This window comes from Acanthochromis polyacanthus, chromosome 13 (genome assembly GCF_021347895.1).
Source record: "Acanthochromis polyacanthus isolate Apoly-LR-REF ecotype Palm Island chromosome 13, KAUST_Apoly_ChrSc, whole genome shotgun sequence".
NCBI lineage: Eukaryota > Metazoa > Chordata > Actinopteri > Pomacentridae > Acanthochromis > Acanthochromis polyacanthus.
The window spans coordinates 3,514,529-3,535,493 of NC_067125.1; the positions used below are offsets into that span (position 1 = coordinate 3,514,529).

Sequence of the window (20,965 nt, forward strand, 5' to 3'; positions counted from 1 at the left end):
GTTCCTAAGAGCTCTGTAACGGTAAATTTCTCCTTTGTGAGATCAATAAAGTCTATCTTATCTTATCTTATCTTATCTTATCTTATCTTATCTGCTGACCTAAACAACAAGCTGTGTTTTCATTCATTTATTTATTATTATTTTGTCACATTTGCAGTTTAACTCAACAGTTTTGCACTTACTGAGGCGCTTTATTCAATCACATCCGGTTTGTCACAATAAAATTAACTTAAATGTTTATGCGTTTTTTTGGAAGAAAATTAATAGCTTAGACTAGTTCATTTATCTGTAAAATATATAATATATTAATTAATTTAATAGACTCACAACTACAAAATTGACATCCACTTATTTTTTGCATTAAATATCTCAAATGTTTGATTGAATGTAATAAACTATGGTTTTTATCTTTATTTTTGTTATTTTTTAATGTATTATGTCCCATAATGCATTTTTGATTTATATTCGTTATCTTTGACTACATTTCTGCTCTTTTATTTCCTTTAATGGTAGGATTATTTAATGAAAATACAAGATTTCATTAAGGTTTTAATTTAATTTCTGTCTGTTAGAATTTTTTATTCATTTATTATTTTATTTTGTTCCCATTTTAGAGGTCAGCTTTATTTTTTATTTAGTTGAAAGGGGAAAACGTACAGAAATCAATTTTCAAAAAAATATAAATGTAATTAGGCTAACTTTCATCAATTCCCCCTTTTAAAAATTGATTTTTATGCAGCACAACTATGTAAATAATTAGATTTTCACTAAAAATGACAAAAACATGTGATTTAAATATGTGAATTAGGATAACAAATAATGAATACATTAATAATGAGAACGTTAGAGAGATTTTTCTGCTCATTTGGAGGTTTGTAGTAAATTATGTGCTTTTATTTTGAAATTTTAATCAACACCGTGAATAATTTTATTCCGTATCCGGTCCGCGGTTCACCTCCCACCGGAGCTCCGCTACTCCGTCCCGGGTTTTACAGCTCACTGTCCACCTCACAGGAAGCTGGGTTGATAAATCGACCCGCAGACTGAATTTATCTGCTAAAAGATGGATTAATTTTGTTTTCCAGCGGCCCGTCGGAGTCAGCAGCCGGCCAGAGGATGTCGAGCCCGGCGAGAAGCGGAGAGATCATCCACCTGAACGTCGGAGGGAAGCGGTGAGGCTAACCCGGCTACCTGCAGGCTAACACCGGAACACCCATTATCGGACAGAGTCGCATCCTCACCATCTTTCTGGCTTTTTTAACGTTTATATCAAAAAGCAAAACATTAAGCGCGTTCTCTAAATGTGTTTAACAGTTACCGTCTTATAAAAACGACTTTTTTTGTTTTTACCCAGATTTAAAAAGTAGTTTTTAGCCGTTTGCGGTTCGTTGTGATTATCCTCAGCCCGACGCTACATGTTATTGTTACCTAACGTAAGCTAACTTTATCAGACTTAAAATTCACTAATTCTGTTGTTAAAGCAAACACACTTTCTAGAAATCAGCTAAACAAACACAGGGAGGGAAAAAATGAAAATGTAAAGTTTTGAACATAAATGCAATGTTAATAATGTTAAAGTTAGTTTCGTGTCCGATAATGGAAGCTAGTGTGGAGATTAGGCGTTGTGACGTTAAGCTAGCTGCTAACACGCAAACAACGAAATAAGTTTATATGGTTTGTAGATATTTAAATTATTATACATGAACCGGTAATTTAGCAGTAAATTATATGGAATAGGTTGCAATAAGTGGCTCGTCCGATAATGGAACTAGCAGCGTTGGCTAGGCTAACAGTGCAGAAGCAGGTTTTAGCATTTTGCTAATTAGTGAAACAAAACAAAGCGGCGGAGATTTTAGGTGTTAATGTAACTAAATAACTGATTTCTGTCCGTTTAGAACTATTTATGCGGACCAGTTTTACTCAGTTTTTATCATAGTAACATGTTAAAGTATCACTGCAATCCATTTATTCTCTGTTATTTTTAATAATTTTATTATTATTGCCAGTTTTATCAATATACTCACCTCTAATTTAGTCTCATTTAGTTGTGTTGACGTGTTTTAGTCTCTAAATTAGTCTTGACATCCCTTTGTTTGAGAAAGTACATTGATTACTTTAAGGTTCATTCATTGATTAAATGCTCATTAAAAAGTGATTAAATATTCATTTACGTCAGTTTGTTGAATCTAAAATCACTGTAACTGTTCTAATCTTTCATGTACTTATTGAACACGCCCATTAAACATTCCCAATATAGGTGCAAAAGTGATTTAAAAACAGGTTGAACCTTTTCAGTCAACACTGTTAATGTTTGACAGATTTATCAGAACAAACACACGAATATTTACCTAAAATATACTTTTGTTTGTTGCATCTGTGTCGTTAAATTGCATTTGTAGATTTTTTTAAAAAAACTTCAGGCTGCCAAACAGTTATTTTCTTGACTGATTAATTATTTTCTCATCTGTTTAAATGATTTCAGGGCTCAAGACTTCATTAAATGTCTTGTTTTGTCTAAAAACTCTCAAATATTACATTTAATTTATTTAAGGACCAGCTAGCTCTCACATACGTGCTAGAAAACGCTTCAGTTATCATCATAGTTGCTGATAAATTGTTTTTTAGTTGACTTATTCTTTATTTGTTTTGATGATTCAGGTCCAATATTGAAAAAAAATAAAGGCAATTATGTGACGTTTTAGCAGAATCTTTCTTATATTCTGTATCCGTTAATCAGCAGATGTTATTCTCAGTTAAATGTCTTGTTTATAAATTTCAGCAATTATCTATTATAATATAATTTAGAAGAAGCTTAATTTCACGTATGACAAAGAAAAACATTCAACGTTTTCATCTAAGGAGCATTTTAAATTTTATTAATTCATTTTTTGTGTTATAAAAGACAATTAAACTAAATGATTTGTGGATTAATGGTTATAGTAAAAGCTCCTGTCAGCATTTAGGGGGATTAAATAGCTGATTAGTGAGCTAAAAAAAAAAAAAAAATTTGATGTTGGTAAGAAGTCAGATAGAAACCAAATGTTTATTTTGAGATTAATCTGCTTATATGATAGTTTTAGCGACCAGTTGATAGGAAAAGCAAAGAAAGAACAAAATAAATTCATCTTTATTTTATTTTTCTGGTCTGAAAATGTCACTTAAAGCATGTGGCACTGAAGATTGTGTATGAGAAAAAGTAAACAAAGTCTTGTTTGTTTGTTTGTTTGTTTGTTTGTTTCCAGGTTCAGCACCTCCAGACAGACGCTCACCTGGGTTCCTGACTCCTTTTTCTCCAGGTTGGTCAGATAAAACCAGACTTTAATTAATATAATAAACTGTTTTAAGTTCCCTGATAATTGATTAATTAAACATTAAATGGAGGAATTTAATGTCGGCTTCTGCAGAAATGGAATAAATGTGTATCTGCACCGCCTCAGATTCTGATAGATGTTGGTGATAGAGGTCTAGATGTTCATAGAGGTCTAGATGTTCATAGAGGTCTAGATGTTCATAGAGGTCTAGGTGTTCATAGAGGTCTAGGTGTTCATAGAGGTCTAGGTGTTCATAGAGGTCTAGGTGTTCATAGAGGTCTAGGTGTTCATAGAGGTCTAGGTGTTCATAGAGGTCTAGGTGTTCATAGAGGTCTAGGTGTTCACAGAGGTCTAGGTGTTCACAGAGGTCTAGGTGTTCACAGAGGTCTAGGTGTTCATAGAGGTCTAGGTGTTCATAGAGGTCTAGGTGTTCATAGAGGTCTAGGTGTTCACAGAGGTCTAGGTGTTCATAGAGGTCTAGGTGTTCACAGAGGTCTAGGTGTTCACAGAGGTCTAGGTGTTCACAGAGGTCTAGGTGTTCACAGAGGTCTAGGTGTTCACAGAGGTCTCGATGTTCACAGAGGTCTCGATGTTCACAGAGGTCTCGATGTTCACAGAGGTCTCGATGTTCACAGAGGTCTCGATGTTCACAGAGGTCTCGATGTTCACAGAGGTCTAGGTGTTCACAGAGGTCTAGGTGTTCACAGAGGTCTCGATGTTCACAGAGGTCTCGATGTTCACAGAGGTCTCGATGTTCACAGAGGTCTCGATGTTCACAGAGGTCTCGATGTTCACAGAGGTCTCGATGTTCACAGAGGTCTCGATGTTCACAGAGGTCTAGATGTTCATAGAGGTCTAGATGTTCACAGAGGTCTAGGTGTTCACAGAGGTCTAGGTGTTCACAGAGGTCTAGGTGTTCATAGAGGTCTAGGTGTTCGTGTAGGTCTAGGTGTTCATGTTTACGTTGTTTCTTATCTCCAGGTCTTCATAAAAACATCTACTGTTTGTTTCTAAACTCTGGATGTTTGTTTTTCAGCCTCCTTAGCGGCAGAATCTCCACTCTGAAGGATGAAACTGGAGCCGTAAGTCCAGCAGACATTGAATCTTCTTTACTGCTGAGTCTCTCTTCGTTGTGCTAAATGTCCCTCCCCTGTCGCCGTAGATCTTCATCGACAGAGATCCATCTCTGTTCGCCACCATCCTCAACTTCCTGAGAACCAAAGAGCTGCATCCTCGCTCCATCAACGTGCACATGCTCATGCACGAGGCTGAGTTCTACGGCATCACACCGCTGGGTGAGACTCAACTTCCTGTTTAGGCTTTAAAGATGGAAACCTGGAATTATCGTCAATCATGTTTTATTTCATTTGCTAGGTGTTCTCAATAAAGTTTAAAAACTGAAACATTTCTGGACTTTAAATCATTTATAGGTTGTAAAATATTAAGTGTATTTATCTCTGCTTTGTTTCTGTTGTTCTGTTTAATAAAATAACTTTTTTGTTCATTTTTAAACAGTGCGGAAGCTGCAGCTGTGTGACGAACTCGACAGATCCTCCTGTGGAAACGTTCTGTTCAACGGATACCTGCCTCCACCTGGTAATTCATGAAGTACACACTAGTAGTAGAAGTATGCACTTCTAAGTACACAGTACTATGAACACTCTGTGTGTGTGTGTGTGTGTGTGTGTGTGTGTGTGTGTGTGTGTGTGTGTGTGTGTGTGTGTGTGTGTGTGTGTGTATAAATATATATATATATATATATATATACCAAAAATTACAGTGAAAGTAAAAAAAGTTTTAAAAAAATGTATTAAGTAAAATTTCAAATATGAGGCAAATTTAAAAATCATGAAATCAATGCCGAATATTATTTTAAAAACGATAAAATACCATAAAAATAATAAAAGGTCCTAAATTATTTTTATAAAATTATGTATTTTTAAAAACTGCCGTAGAAAATATCAGACAAGTTATTAATAACTTATTTTAAAAGTATGTAAAACGTGTGAATAAAGAGTCAAAACAATTATAAAAACAATATTTATTTTGTACAGAAAATATAAAATATATAAAAATATATTAATAGAATAAGTATTGATAAATCTTTAGAAAAATTACAGAAGAAATACTATATGTAATCAATTATTATAATGTATTTTAATTACAAAATAAAGGTTCATAAAATATAAGAAGCAATCAATAACATCTCATCATAACAATAATAATAATAGTAGAGTATCTGATATTAGAACATGTCCATAAAATGTCCAGAAACATAAACATTTATTAGCATTTTATCTTTAAAGATCCCAGATGATGTTCCTCCACAGCTAAGAATCAAAATATTTGCACAGTTTTCTATAAGTTTTTTTGTTTCATGTGTTGAAAGAAAAGATTTCACATAAATTTAGCATTTTACAGACACGGGCTCAGGCTAATTCCTGGGATCTGCTGATGTGGTAAACAAAGATTATTAAATGTAGTAAAATGTGTTGAATTTTAGTCACAAAGGTCTAAATATTTTTCTTTTTGCTGCTGTTTGCAGAAACATTCATTTTAGTTTATTATTCCTTTGATTTTTAGGCTGTGAAGAGACTAAACAGAGGCTGCTGTGATGCTGGATTTTAACATTTTTGTTGAGTTTCAGTCAAAATTTGAGGAAAAATATGAATTAATTTACATTTAAGAGGTCTTTGTGGGTCGTTTTAATTGATTTAATGATATTTATTGTCTTCAGATCATTTATAAATCGGCTCTAATGCGTATTTTTATGACACCGACCTGTAAAATCTGAAAGTTCTCTTCGTTATTTCCGTTTAACGTTGCGTTTCAGCTGTTCATTCGTCTCCGTTTCCTCCCAGTTTATCCGGCAAAGCGTCGAAACCGCCACAGCGTCGCCGGCTCTCAGTTCATGGCGGGTCGAGTGGTTCCGGTGGAACGAGCTCCGGTGAGACGCAGCAACACGATGCCGCCCAACCTGGGGAATTCTGGGATGCTGGGGAGGACGAGCGGCGAGGAGAGGACGTCTGCAGGTAGAGCAGCAGCAGCAGGTTTATTTATCTGATTTCATTTAGTTAAAGGGACGTTAGTGACCGACGGTTTCTGTGTTCAGGTCCGTCCTCTGATCCTGGAATGGTTCGGATCATCTGCGGTCACCACAACTGGATCGCCGTCGCCTACGCTCAGTTCGTCGTCTGCTACAGGTAAACACACCTGTTCAGTAGGTTAACGGTCGTCTGATTGGTCGGTTTGTCGTTTAAACTGACATCACCACTGGATCTTCAAAATAAAGCGTTTATTTTGAGCCGATCTGATGGAAACAGTTAAAAATTCAGAGTCAAGATCCAGGAAATTTGTTGCTTCACCCTCTCAGATTTTGTTCAGAGTTTATTTATTTGTTAATTAGGAGTCAAAACCAAGTCCTGTTATATTTTTAACCAAAATGTTTCACATTTCGTGTTTTCCGACTTGTGAATTTTGCTGTTTTCACCCTCAAAAAGCACTTTAAAGGTTCTGCATCTCCTGAAATAAAACTCCAACAGCGATAAAATGTGGTGAGAACTCAGACAGAATAAATTACAGCAGATAAGAGGAATTGAGTGGATCCAACAGAGGGCAAAATTTAATTATTCAACCTCAAAAATGGGGAAAAAAGTGCAAATTAAGGGACGTTTTGTCGCCAATTTTTGAGAGTCTGACATCAGTAGAATCTGATGTGACAAAAATTTGACCAGACAAGGTTCCAGTTTTTAGACATTTTGACTTTAAATTTGTCACAAGGAGTAAAATATGTCAAAAATGACTCAATATTTATCCAAAGCGACGTGAAAGATGTCCGAAATTAGTACAAATTGTCTAAAATTACCCAAAATTTGTTGAAAATTAGTAAAAGAGAAAGAAAGAAACTGTAGAAAATGACAATTTATAATTATTGGCCCTTAAAATGGAAAAACGTGCAAAATCTTCAATCCAGGTTGGTCTAGTGTCTCCATAAAGTTCCTGTCAGTGTATATCTATGCATGGATCCATATTTCTGCTAAAATACAGTCTTTGGTCCACATGTCACCAACATTTGAGGCTCTAACATCAGTAGAATCCTGACGAGGTTCCAGTTTTTAGATATTTTCCTGATCTGAACGTCTGATCTTCGTCTCTCAGGGTGAAGGAGTCGACCGGCTGGCAGCAGGTTTTTACGTCTCCTCGTCTCGACTGGATGATCGACAGAGTCGCCCTCAACGCCAAGGTGATGGGCGGCTCACTGGGAGACAACGACAAGATGGTGGCCGTCGCCTCGGTGACGGAGATCATCCTCTGGTCCATCTGCCCCGACGGAAACGGCAACGAAATCGGTACGAGATTCTGGAAGTTCTGGTTTAGTTAGCGTGGTGATCCCAAAAGACCTTTAGGGGAATCCAGTTTGTGACGCTTCGTAGCTTTAGATGCTGATGAAATTTCTTTTTTACAGAATCTGATGCAAACATTTGTATGTCTGTGGTCATTTTTGGTTTGTTTTTAAAAAAGAGAACATGTTTTGAAATGGTAGCGTGTTTTAAACCTGACAGCAGGTTTTTGGGTTCAGATGGTCAAAGTGACGACAAGTCTGAGAAAAATGATTATTTCCGAAGAATTTCTGTATGCTAAATGTTGAATGCTCAAACTGTACCTCAAACAAGGACTAGAACTAGTCAGCAAGGACTGATTTGGAGCTCAGATTATCTTGAGTATGTAAAGTATCTCCCTGTTTATTACATTTAACCAATAACTGGGACTGTTGTTGACTTTTCTACGTAACAAAGTCCTCCTTGAACTGAAACCGTGCTTTTCCTGCAGGCGTCTTCAGTCTGAATGTCCCTGCTGAGGCTCTCTTCTTCGTTGGTAACCAGCTGATCGCCACCAGTCACACCGGGAAGGTCGGAGTCTGGAACGCCGTCACCAAACACTGGCAGGTCGGTAAAAACCTCTGCTGTGGTCTCAGTGGCTTCATCCCGGATGGTTTCTCTGAGGATGTACTGAGTGAAGTTCAGCTTGTAGCGAAGACAAGAGTCAAAAGTGAAGATGTGTACTTACTGTGAAAATGACCTGGTGATCTTTGACACATTTACTGAATATTAGAAATAACTGCAGCCGGTCTGCTAGTCTGAAACACACGTTATGTTGTAGGTCAGTTTTAGTTGAGTCAGGTTTTGTTAAATTAGTTTTGGTTGAGCCACATGTAGCTACTGAGTCTGGTTTTGTTGAGTCTCATTTCGGTCTGGTTGTTGTGGTTGGTTTGGTTGTTGTTAGTCTGGTTTTATAGAGTCTGGTCTGGTTGTTTTTGGGTCTGGTCTGGTTGTTGTGGGTCTGGTCTGGTTGTTTTTGGGTCTGGTCTGGTTGTTGTGGGGTCTGGTCTGGTCTGGTTGTTTTTGGGTCTGGTCTGGTTGTTGTGGGTCTGGTCTGGTCTGGTTGTTGTGGGTCTGGTCTGGTCTGGTTGTTTTTGGGTCTGGTCTGGTTGTTGTGGGTCTGGTCTGGTCTGGTTGTTTTTGGGTCTGGTCTGGTTGTTGTGGGTCTGGTCTGGTCTGGTTGTTGTGGGTCTGGTCTGGTCTGGTTGTTGTGGGTCTGGTCTGGTCTGGTTGTTGTGGGTCTGGTCTGGTCTGGTTGTTGTGGGTCTGGTCTGGTTGTTGTGGGTCTGGTCTGGTCTGGTTGTTGTGGGTCTGGTCTGGTCTGGTTGTTGTGGGTCTGGTCTGGTTGTTGTGGGTCTGGTCTGGTCTGGTTGTTGTGGGGTCTGGTCTGGTTGTTGTGGGTCTGGTCTGGTCTGGTTGTTGTGGGGTCTGGTCTGGTTGTTGTGGGTCTGGTCTGGTCTGGTTGTTGTGGGTCTGGTCTGGTTGTTGTGGGGTCTGATCTGGTTGTTGTGGGTCTGGTCTGGTTGTTGTGGGGTCTGGTCTGGTTGTTGTGGGTCTGGTCTGGTTGTTGTGGGTCTGGTCTGGTCTGGTTGTTGTGGGGTCTGGTCTGGTTGTTGTGGGTCTGGTCTGGTTGTTTTTTGGGTCTGGTCTGGTTGTTGTGGGGTCTGGTCTGGTCTGGTTGTTTTTGGGTCTGGTCTGGTTGTTGTGGGTCTGGTCTGGTCTGGTTGTTGTGGGTCTGGTCTGGTCTGGTTGTTTTTGGGTCTGGTCTGGTTGTTGTGGGTCTGGTCTGGTCTGGTTGTTTTTGGGTCTGGTCTGGTTGTTGTGGGTCTGGTCTGGTCTGGTTGTTGTGGGTCTGGTCTGGTCTGGTTGTTGTGGGTCTGGTCTGGTTGTTGTGGGTCTGGTCTGGTCTGGTTGTTGTGGGTCTGGTCTGGTCTGGTTGTTGTGGGTCTGGTCTGGTCTGGTTGTTGTGGGTCTGGTCTGGTCTGGTTGTTGTGGGTCTGGTCTGGTTGTTGTGGGTCTGGTCTGGTCTGGTTGTTGTGGGGTCTGGTCTGGTTGTTGTGGGTCTGGTCTGGTCTGGTTGTTGTGGGGTCTGGTCTGGTTGTTGTGGGGTCTGGTCTGGTTGTTGTGGGTCTGGTCTGGTTGTTGTGGGGTCTGATCTGGTTGTTGTGGGTCTGGTCTGGTTGTTGTGGGGTCTGGTCTGGTTGTTGTGGGTCTGGTCTGGTCTGGTCTGGTTGTTGTGGGTCTGGTCTGGTCTGGTTGTTGTGGGTCTGGTCTGGTCTGGTTGTTGTGGGTCTGGTCTGGTCTGGTCTGGTTGTTGTGGGTCTGGTCTGGTCTGGTCTGGTTGTTGTGGGTCTGGTCTGGTTGTTGTGGGTCTGGTCTGGTCTGGTTGTTGTGGGTCTGGTCTGGTCTGGTTGTTGTGGGTCTGGTCTGGTTGTTGTGGGTCTGGTCTGGTTGTTGTGGGTCTGGTCTGGTCTGGTTGTTGTGGGTCTGGTCTGGTCTGGTTGTTGTGGGTCTGGTCTGGTTGTTGTGGGTCTGGTCTGGTTGTTGTGGGTCTGGTCTGGTCTGGTTGTTGTGGGTCTGGTCTGGTCTGGTTGTTGTGGGTCTGGTCTGGTTGTTGTGGGTCTGGTCTGGTCTGGTTGTTGTGGGATCTGGTCTGGTTGTTGTGGGTCTGGTCTGGTTGTTGTGGGTCTGGTCTGGTTGTTGTGGGGTCTGGTCTGGTTGTTGTGGGGTCTGGTCTGGTTGTTGTGGGTCTGGTCTGGTTGTTGTGGGTCTGGTCTGGTTGTTGTGGGTCTGGTCTGGTCTGGTTGTTGTGGGTCTGGTCTGGTCTGGTTGTTGTGGGTCTGGTCTGGTCTGGTTGTTGTGGGTCTGGTCTGGTTGTTGTGGGTCTGGTCTGGTTGTTGTGGGTCTGGTCTGGTTGTTGTGGGTCTGGTCTGGTCTGGTTGTTGTGGGTCTGGTCTGGTTGTTGTGGGTCTGGTCTGGTTGTTGTGGGTCTGGTCTGGTCTGGTTGTTTGTGGGTCTGGTCTGGTCTGGTTGTTGTGGGTCTGGTCTGGTCTGGTTGTTGTGGGTCTGGTCTGGTCTGGTTGTTGTGGGTCTGGTCTGGTTGTTGTGGGTCTGGTCTGGTTGTTGTGGGTCTGGTCTGGTCTGGTTGTTGTGGGTCTGGTCTGGTCTGGTTGTTGTGGGTCTGGTCTGGTCTGGTTGTTGTGGGTCTGGTCTGGTCTGGTTGTTGTGGGTCTGGTCTGGTTGTTGTGGGTCTGGTCTGGTCTGGTTGTTGTGGATCTGGTCTGGTTGTTGTGGGTCTGGTCTGGTTGTTGTGGGTCTGGTCTGGTCTGGTTGTTGTGGGGTCTGGTCTGGTTGTTGTGGGGTCTGGTCTGGTTGTTGTGGGTCTGGTCTGGTTGTTGTGGGTCTGGTCTGGTTGTTGTGGGTCTGGTCTGGTCTGGTTGTTGTGGGTCTGGTCTGGTTGTTGTGGGTCTGGTCTGGTCTGGTTGTTGTGGGTCTGGTCTGGTTGTTGTGGGTCTGGTCTGGTTGTTGTGGGTCTGGTCTGGTTGTTGTGGGTCTGGTCTGGTTGTTGTGGGTCTGGTCTGGTCTGGTTGTTGTGGGTCTGGTCTGGTCTGGTTGTTGTGGGTCTGGTCTGGTCTGGTTGTTGTGGGTCTGGTCTGGTCTGGTTGTTGTGGGTCTGGTCTGGTCTGGTTGTTGTGGGTCTGGTCTGGTCTGGTTGTTGTGGGTCTGGTCTGGTCTGGTTGTTGTGGGTCTGGTCTGGTCTGGTTGTTGTGGGTCTGGTCTGGTCTGTTGTTGTGGTCTGGTCTGGTCTGGTTTTGTGGGTCTGGTCTGGTTGTTGTGGGTCTGGTCTGGTTGTTGTGGGGTCTGGTCTGGTTGTTGTGGGTCTGGTCTGGTTGTTGTGGGTCTGGTCTGGTCTGGTTGTTGTGGGGTCTGGTCTGGTTGTTGTGGGGTCTGGTCTGGTTGTTGTGGGGTCTGATCTGGTTGTTGTGGGTCTGGTCTGGTCTGGTTGTTGTGGGTCTGGTCTGGTCTGGTTGTTGTGGGTCTGGTCTGGTTGTTGTGGGGTCTGGTCTGGTTGTTGTGGGTCTGGTCTGGTTGTTGTGGGTCTGGTCTGGTTGTTGTGGGGTCTGGTCTGGTTGTTGTGGTCTGGTCTGGTTGTTGTGGGTCTGGTCTGGTTGTTGTGGGTCTGGTCTGGTTGTTGTGGGGTCTGATCTGGTTGTTGTGGGTCTGGTCTGGTCTGGTTGTTGTGGGTCTGGTCTGGTCTGGTTGTTGTGGGTCTGGTCTGGTTGTTGTGGGGTCTGGTCTGGTTGTTGTGGGTCTGGTCTGGTTGTTGTGGGTCTGGTCTGGTTGTTGTGGGGTCTGGTCTGGTTGTTGTGGGGTCTGGTCTGGTTGTTGTGGGGTCTGGTCTGGTTGTTGTGGGTCTGGTCTGGTTGTTGTGGGTCTGGTCTGGTCTGGTTGTTGTGGGTCTGGTCTGGTCTGGTTGTTGTGGGTCTGGTCTGGTCTGGTTGTTGTGGGTCTGGTCTGGTTGTTGTGGGTCTGGTCTGGTTGTTGTGGGTCTGGTCTGGTTGTTGTGGGTCTGGTCTGGTCTGGTTGTTGTGGGTCTGGTCTGGTCTGGTTGTTGTGGGTCTGGTCTGGTTGTTGTGGGTCTGGTCTGGTTGTTGTGGGTCTGGTCTGGTCTGGTTGTTGTGGGGTCTGGTCTGGTTGTTGTGGGTCTGGTCTGGTTGTTGTGGGTCTGGTCTGGTTGTTGTGGGGTCTGGTCTGGTTGTTGTGGGGTCTGGTCTGGTTGTTGTGGGTCTGGTCTGGTCTGGTTGTTGTGGGGTCTGATCTGGTTGTTGTGGGTCTGGTCTGGTCTGGTTGTTGTGGGTCTGGTCTGGTCTGGTTGTTGTGGGTCTGGTCTGGTTGTTGTGGGGTCTGGTCTGGTTGTTGTGGGTCTGGTCTGGTTGTTGTGGGTCTGGTCTGGTTGTTGTGGGGTCTGGTCTGGTTGTTGTGGGTCTGGTCTGGTTGTTGTGGGTCTGGTCTGGTTGTTGTGGGTCTGGTCTGGTTGTTGTGGGGTCTGATCTGGTTGTTGTGGGTCTGGTCTGGTCTGGTTGTTGTGGGTCTGGTCTGGTCTGGTTGTTGTGGGTCTGGTCTGGTTGTTGTGGGGTCTGGTCTGGTTGTTGTGGGTCTGGTCTGGTTGTTGTGGGTCTGGTCTGGTTGTTGTGGGGTCTGGTCTGGTTGTTGTGGGGTCTGGTCTGGTTGTTGTGGGTCTGGTCTGGTTGTTGTGGGTCTGGGTTGGTAAACCTGGTTTTCTTAGTTCTGGTTTGGTTGAACCTGGTCTTGACGTTCTCCGTCGTCTCTCTACAGAACCAGGATGTGGTTCCTATCAGCAGCTATGACACTGCTGGTTCCTTCCTGATCCTCGGCTGCAACAACGGATCCATTTACTACATCGGTAAAAACGCTGAAGCTCTGCTGGGTTTCTCTGAACTCCTCCTGAAGTCTTCTGGCTTCGCTGCTCCTTCTCTGTTTTCTGTATAAACAAGTTTCCAGGGAGAACGTCTGGTGTTGACGATGTTTTTGTGTCCGTCAGATGTTCAGAAGTTTCCTCTGAGAATGAAGGACAACGACCTTCTGGTGACGGAGCTCTACAGAGACCCGACTGAAGACGCCATCACTGCTCTGAGTGTCTACCTCACTCCTAAAACCAGTACGAAGAACAACGCCGACACACGTGATGCTTTAAACACCGATTCTGCTGCTTTAAAAACAAAGATTCTGTTTCCGTGTGTTCAGGTGACAGTGGAAACTGGATCGAGATCGCCTACGGGACCAGTTCAGGGACGGTCCGAGTCATCGTCCAGCATCCAGAGACGGTCGGTTCTGGACCTCAACTGTTCCAGACCTTCTCCGTCCACCGCAGCCCCGTCACCAAGATCATGCTGTCTGAAAAACACCTCATCTCAGGTACTTATACTTAGAAACACCTCATATTTTTAGGTAAGGTTATCTCTTGTCTCTTCAGTGTTAGTCCAGTTTCTTTGTCCAGGTTGCAGCTCTTCCTGTCTTATTTTTTCTGGTTCGTCTCCTTCAGTCTCGACTTCTCTCAGGACTAATAAAGTATCTGTCTGTCTTCAGTCTGTGCAGACAACAACCACGTCCGGACCTGGACGGTGACTCGGTTCAGAGGGATGATCTCCACTCAGCCCGGATCGACTCCTCTCACCTCCTTTAAGATCCTCAGTCTGGACGACGTGGACGGACACGGAGGCTGCAGCGCCGGGACCGAGATCGGTGAGAAGCTCAGCCAATCACAGAGCTCAAAGCTGTAGTTACTGTTTAGACCGTAGTTCTGCTACCGTCCACCAGAGGTCACTGTAGGACTGAGTGTGCAAAGAGCTCATGTGTCTGGCTCAGGTGTGTGTCTGTGGTTTTAGGTCCATACGGAGAAAGAGACGACCAGCAGGTGTTCATCCAGAGAGTCGTTCCAGACACCGATAAACTCTACGTCAGACTGTCATCCAATGGAAAGAGGTGAGGAACACTTTTGGCTTTCAAATTGGAGATAATTTACTGATTAAACATCTCACAGCTTCTTCTGTCCGCAGAAACACCTCAATTTTATTTTAAAATTCTATCTTTTATTTGCTTCCAATCAATGTAAATCAGAGTTAAATACTACCCCGGTCCCCACTGATGTTGGTTCATACTTTGGCTGATTTGATTTAGGTGTTCTATTTGCGTCATTAAATGTCTCAGTATAACTCTGAATCTGTTTAACGTCTTCAAGCTGGACCATAGATGCTAAAGTCCTTCATGTCTCCAAAATTCTTTCACCAATAAAACGCCACTGAAATTTAAAAATCAGATTTTTCCGAGTCTTCTGGCCACATTGCAGTGTTGTCTTCATACAGTTTAAGGTTGTGACATCAGTGGATTGTTTGTGGTCTGTTTTTTACATTTGTGAAGGATAAATTCATCTGAACAGAAAAGTGTTTGAACAGAGTCAGTAGTGAAAGGTTTGGATTCTTTAACCCTTTAAGCTTCAGTCAATTCCAGCCGTTTTCAGTACAAAAAATCGCTAATATTCTATTTTTAAATAAAAAAAATTACGAAAAATACGGGGAATATTGGACGGGCATCACGAGGTGCATTTCCTTGAAAATGACCGATTCGGGGATTTTATACCGACTTCAGGACATGTTTTGGACAAAATAGTTTACTGGCTTGTGTCATCTGGATGTAAAAGGTTGGATTATGGCCGTTTTTTGTGGAATCTTTTTTTTTGTGTGTAATAATGAACCCGGAAATGTGAGTCGCGCTGTGTGCGTTGAAGCCGTGTATAGAGAACGGATGGATGGATATTCGTTTTTGTCGGACAAATGTGTTTTTCTCACCCGCTGTGGTAATCACATCTGAAAGTGGTTTATACCGGCGGATCCATGAGAATCTAAGCTTTCCATCGGCGTATAGTGTTTGTATAATCGGGTTTGCAGCCGTCGGACATTCTTGAAATTCCTGTGCAAATTAGTAGGTGTACCGCCGGCGGTACACCTACGACGCACTGAAGCGTAAAGGGTTAATAAGTTATTTACAGGAGGTCCTCGACTTACATCAGAGTTCTGTTCCTAAGAAGTCGGTTTTCGCTGTAAGTCGGAACTCCAGTGAAAATGTGAACAAAGCTGTTACATGCATCACGATATCGATCAGTTCTTCATCAAAGTCATGAATACCAATGACTTTCATGCATGTATGAATCATTTTACTAGAACATAACAGAACATGTTGCACTGGTTTTACAGCTTGAACGTTTCATTCTAATGTAGCAATGAATGAGTGAGACTTTATGTGGTTCTCTGCTGGTTAATTGAACCTTCACACAGGATACTGTGGGCCGTAGCCAGAAGAACTAGAAAAACCCATAACTTAGCTCCAGAATAACTGAATTACAGCTCTCTCATTCAACGCACACTACTGCTGACTCTCAGCCAATCAGAGGTGAGCTAACTAAACATGACACGTTCACTGACATTAGGTAAATCTGGAACTGAACCATAAACACTGAAACCTCAGCATCAACAACAATATCAGTCTGTTACAATGTTTTATTTCACTTCCATGGAGATGACTTTACTTTGAAGCCTCAGTAGATAGATAGATGATGGATAGACTATAGATAGATAGATAGATAGATAGATAGATAGATAGATAGATACTTTATTAATTCCGAGGGGAATTCAAGAATAACCTGACTTACGCTGGGAGCCATAATGAAGGACAAAAGTTAGTGAATGTAGTACAACCGGAGAATGGAAACAAAGCCGTCTGATAGCGCCGTGTGACGACGTATTCATCCGCTCCGCTCATCAACTAGTTCCAACGTAACGACGAAACGCTGAAAGTCGAGGACGTCGTAAACCAAGGAGTGGAGTTAATTTCATTTGAACATTTGGGGGAGTAATTTTAGGCGTCAAAAACAAATTTTCCTGCATTCTGACCATTTTTTTATGCTCCAAATTGGTCAGTTTAGCATCAGTTTACAGGGAAACAGTCTTTATTTAATGCAAATCACGATAATCAAGCACAGTAGCAGGTTTTCGTGTATCACTGGGGTGAAAATGCAGGTTTTCTGACTTATTTAGTGGGTCGTATAAGCACAGCTGTCTTCGGGTGATGTTTTTGCTCAGTAGGACTTGATGTAAGTGTTTACTTGTTGATGTGGTTGATTAAAAACTGTTCCAGGGTGTGCGAGGTGCGCTCGGTGGACGGGACCTCCATCACGGCCTTCATGGTCCACGAGTGTGAAGGTTCTAGTCGGATCGGTTCTCGTCCTCGCCGCTATCTGTTCAGCGGACACGGGAACGGCAGCATCCAGATGTGGGACCTGACCACCGCCATGGAGATCGCCGGGAAGGTCGACATCAGAGGTCAGACTCTTTAATACGCAGCGTCATGACTCATCCTGCTCTGATTGGTCGATAACTGACTGACTGGCTCTGATTGGCTGTCGCAGCGCTGGGCGGGCCGACGGAGGAGGAGCTTCTGGAGCTGCTGGACCAATGTGACCTGGCTCTGACCAGAACACCTGACAGCACGCCGAGAGCCTCCACCTGCAGGTAGGAAGTGAATATATGACATCATTACTCTGAATGATGTCATATCACGATGAGAAGCTCCACAGATACGTAGGGTTAGATACTTACTAATAGTGCAAATCATCAGTGGACAGAATTAGTTGCACAAAATATGAATTGTGTTGAGCAGAAACCTGGATATGTGCAGCTTCCTCCAGTCTGTCAATAATTATTGTTGTTGTTGACTTTACCTCCTGCTGTTTTGTTTACTCTGCTGTCGCTTGTTGTTTACTCTTCTGTGTCTTGATTATTTTGTTGTTTACATAGTTGTTTACTTCCTTTTGTTTACATAGTTGTTTACTTCTTGTTGTTTACTTCCTTTTGTTTACATAGTTGTTTACTTCCTGTTGTTTACTTCCTGTTGTTTACTTCCTTCAGTCTCCACTCTCAGCTCAGTGATGTTTTCCGGTCGGAGCGTCTCCATTCGGCTGCCGGTCGATCAGCCGGAGCTTCGGGTTCGTCGGCGTCTCTGTGCGGTACCCTCCCCCGCCAGGCTCCGCCCCCCGTCCCCCTCGCCAAACCCGCCAGAGACTCCGCCCTCTCGGCCGGGCCGCCGACCCTCTCCGCCTCCAGCCCCCGCCCCCCCAGGCAGCCGGACTGGGGTTCTGTGCGGAGGGGCAGCTTCGTGGAGCGCTGCCAGGAGCTCGCCAAGGGTTCGGAGGCGGCGGCGAGTTCTGGGTTCTGCGTGCCGCCGGGGCCGGACGGCGTGAGGCGGAGCTTAGCGGTCTGCAGCGAGCTGGAGGCACGGTTCGGGCTGCGGACGCCGACCACCTTTTCCGTGTCTCCTGGAGCTCGCCACTCGCCCGGAACGCCATCGTCGTCGCCGCTGTCCAACCCATCACAGCGTAGGACCACGCCCACCTCCCCGACGAGCCCCGCCCCTACCGCCGTGAGTCCGACCCGCTCTCAGACGCCCGCCTCCCCTCGCCACGGAGCCGCAGCGTCACCTGGTGATGTCACGTCACCTGAGAGTCCGACTAGTCCAGACGGCAGCAGCGCCGCCACGGGACCGCCCACCAGCCCCAAACCTCACATGAACGAAACCAGCTTCTGAGGAAACTGTTGCCATGGTTACCACGAACTGTTGGTTGTTTCCAGGCAACAAGATGACGAAAAACAAACTGATGTCAGGAACCAAAATAACACAACAGAAGAAGAAGAGAACTGAAGTAAACCTGCTGTGATCAGATTTATTGATTATCAGCAGGTCTATTGATGATCAGCAAATCTATTGATAACCAGTTTGTGGATCCAGAAATAAATCAGCTGCTGTTTGTTTGTTTTGCTCCTCTGCTGAAAACAAGACGTCTGTTTTTTTTCTTTTATTGAACTAAAAGTTTGTACAGAAACTTTATTTTTCTAATTTGTACGTTTTTGGTTAAAAGCACCTGAACGTGTCACCGTCTCAGCCAATCAGGTTTCTGCTCTTTACCCTTCCATCTGACTCAGTTTAAACAAAAACAACATCAAACAGGTCAATAATCTCCAAGAACTTTCCTGGAATAATCTCTTTAAACCTCAGAAACATCTAGAGAAATAAATTCACTAGTTATTATTTTATTTATGTGACTTTTTTCTGAACAAAACTCCAAAAAGAATCAGAAAACGTGAATTAAAAACAACGTTAGACAAAGAAAACTAACCGATAATCTTTTATTTTCTAAACTAACTGTTTCGTTGTTTCGACTCCAAAGTTTCTAAAAAATAGAAAAAGGACAAGAACACGACTTGTTTTGTTTTAATTTCTCAGATTTGATGCCTGAAGCTTGAAAAGATTCAAATCTTAAACATGTAAAACTAATAAAAGAAGCAATTTTTGAGCAACTTAACTGGATTTTTTTCTGTCTTCTGCTTTGGGAATCTTCTTTTCAGCTGCATTTGTTTGATAAGTTCACTTATTTTACAGATTCAGAGAAAAATACTCCGTAAAAATTGGGTATCGTTACTTATTTAGCACATTTAAAACAACTGTTGTGGCGCTAAAGATCAGATTAACTTACCTGTGGAGCTTAAATATTAAGGTTAAGACTCCATATTAGTGTTTATTCGGCTGTGTTCTGTCAATATTTACTCAAATAATTTAGAAATTAGCGTTAATATTCTACAGAATTGTGTAGAATCTCAAAGGTTCCTTTTAAACAGACATGCAGTGGTGTGTCCGTATGGATTGAATAAAACTTTATTGGTCTTTGGGGGGAAATTCAGCAGCTTCTGGAGACATTTTAAATAATTATTCTCCATCTAAACATCCAGTCCACATTTCATTCAGTCTTTAAAACTCTCGCATTTACATGAAACCTGTTAAAAAACAGTTAATTTCACAGATTTTTACTGAATCTACGCGATCTTAAACGAGTTTTCTGGTTATTCCTGACAGCAGCAGTAGTTGTTCCACTAAAACGCGGCTTAAATCCATAAATGAACAGAACTAATCATTAATGTTCTCCACTTTAGATGCCGACGTTTGTGTTTTTGTGACATTAAAGGAAGATTTCACAGGTTAAAAAGAAAAACCAGAGGCATTTTTCCAGAAACCTCAGAGCCCAGTTTCTATATTCAAGTAATATAATTAATTATTTGTCATTTTTTAATCAGAATTTGATGCTCTAACTTTTGTATTTTTCATTAAAGAAGTTGTTTCCAGGAAGCTTCAGAGGAGATTATTGAGAAAAGCAGCGTCTTCAACTGTAAGTCGGCTTTTCTAACTGGACGCTTTGGTTTTTCTCTGCTGGTGTTTTATTCATATTTAGACGCACCTTTTCTTTAAACCTGTTTGTTTCTTTGTTCTAAATATTTGTGTTGTAAATGTGCACATCTACTTATTTTATTCAGGTTTAAAAACCTTCATTGTTCATTAAGAAGAAGCAAATTCAGACACATTGATGGTTTATGTGATTTTAGGGCTGCGACTAACGATTATTTTCATCATCTGGGAATTATTTGCTCCATAAAATCATCAAAAATGCTAAAATGTTCTGATTTAAAATGTCCTAAAATAAAAATGTGAACCTTGAAATGTCTGAAACCCAAAAATCTTCAGTTTACGAAACTAAAAACTGAGAAAATTATAAAATATTTGTGTTTGTGAGGCTGAAAAATGTAATTTTTGTCCTTTAATCGATCGAACGCTGCAGCTCAACTTTACTTTGACATAAAACAGAGAAACTGAAGATTATTTTCATATTTCTGCACAAATAAATTTTTTTTATATGGAAGTCTGAAATGTTAAATAATCGATTGTGAATTAATTGAATAAAAAAAATGTTAAATTTAATATTTAACTCATTTAAGACTCCAAATATTAATTTATTTACCGAGTTTTTTTATTTCAGTTGTTTTTTTTTGTTTTATTTTAGTCCATATTAACATGATTTTTTCCAGAAACAAATGATTTCACATCTTAAATATTATTATTATTATTATTATAATTCGTCTAAAATCTCACAAACATGTTTTTCTATCTGGAAGCCCGAAGTGTTCAATATTAAATAAATAATTTTGTAAATTAACTGAATAAAAATAATCAGTTTAATTTTATATGTAAATATATATTTTTTTCATTTACAGACTTTTTTATTTATTTTTTTATTATTCTGATTTCAGTCCATATTAACATTATTTTTCCAGAAAGAAGTGATTCCAGACCACTTTTTAAACGTATTATTTAGTGTGAAAACTGCACAAAATTAACCTTAAATGTGAATAAATTAATTTTAAAAAAATGAGCAGTTGGAAAAAATATATAAATAACATAATTATAAAATGACTTTTTTCAATTTTATTTAATAGCAAACTGAACACCTTTGGGATTTGTGGCTCCATTTTGTGACATTTAACAGACAAAACAATTGATTATTATTTATTAATAATCAAGAAGAAAACAAAAATTGATCACTGATGGAATAAATTCTTAGTTGCGGCTCTAAAATTTAACATTTTCTTCAAATATTTTCAGGATTTTTAATAATTTTTTGACGTTTTATAGAAGAAAAAAGTTTGGATTCATTAATTTTTTTCCTTGTTTTTCTACATTTTGTACAATTTTAGAGTAAATTCTGAGAACATGACTATTTTTTCCTCATATGTGAACATTCTTAGTGTTTCTAATATATTTTTCTTTATTAAAACAGTTTGACAGAATGTTTGTAAATTAAAAACAAAACAAGTTTCT

At 41.7% G+C, this 20,965-nt stretch overlaps 1 protein-coding gene across 1 annotated transcript; it reads left to right on the forward strand.

Moving 5' to 3' along the window:
* Positions 1-950: 950 nt before the first annotated feature.
* shkbp1 (SH3KBP1 binding protein 1) lies at positions 951-20,068 on the forward strand. Its single transcript, XM_051958021.1, has 17 exons — positions 951-1,172; positions 3,243-3,296; positions 4,348-4,393; positions 4,474-4,606; positions 4,827-4,907; positions 6,173-6,343; positions 6,424-6,514; positions 7,470-7,660; positions 8,142-8,257; positions 13,028-13,115; positions 13,254-13,370; positions 13,457-13,627; positions 13,799-13,954; positions 14,098-14,194; positions 16,403-16,587; positions 16,674-16,776; positions 17,173-20,068. Exons 1-17 carry the CDS (start codon positions 1,117-1,119, stop codon positions 17,846-17,848), a joined length of 2,532 nt encoding a protein of 843 aa, XP_051813981.1. The 5' UTR covers positions 951-1,116; the 3' UTR covers positions 17,849-20,068.
* The last annotated feature ends 897 nt before the right edge of the window (positions 20,069-20,965 follow it).

Excerpts from the sequence above, each read along its gene's own strand:
- shkbp1 (XM_051958021.1), top strand. The coding sequence starts at position 1,117 with ATGTCGAGCCCGGCGAGAAGCGGAGAGATCATCCACCTGAACGTCGGA. Across the intron at positions 4,394-4,473 it reads TGAAGGATGAAACTGGAGCC|ATCTTCATCGACAGAGATCC; the intron begins GTAAGTCCAGCA and ends CTGTCGCCGTAG. Across the intron at positions 4,607-4,826 it reads CTACGGCATCACACCGCTGG|TGCGGAAGCTGCAGCTGTGT; the intron begins GTGAGACTCAAC and ends ATTTTTAAACAG.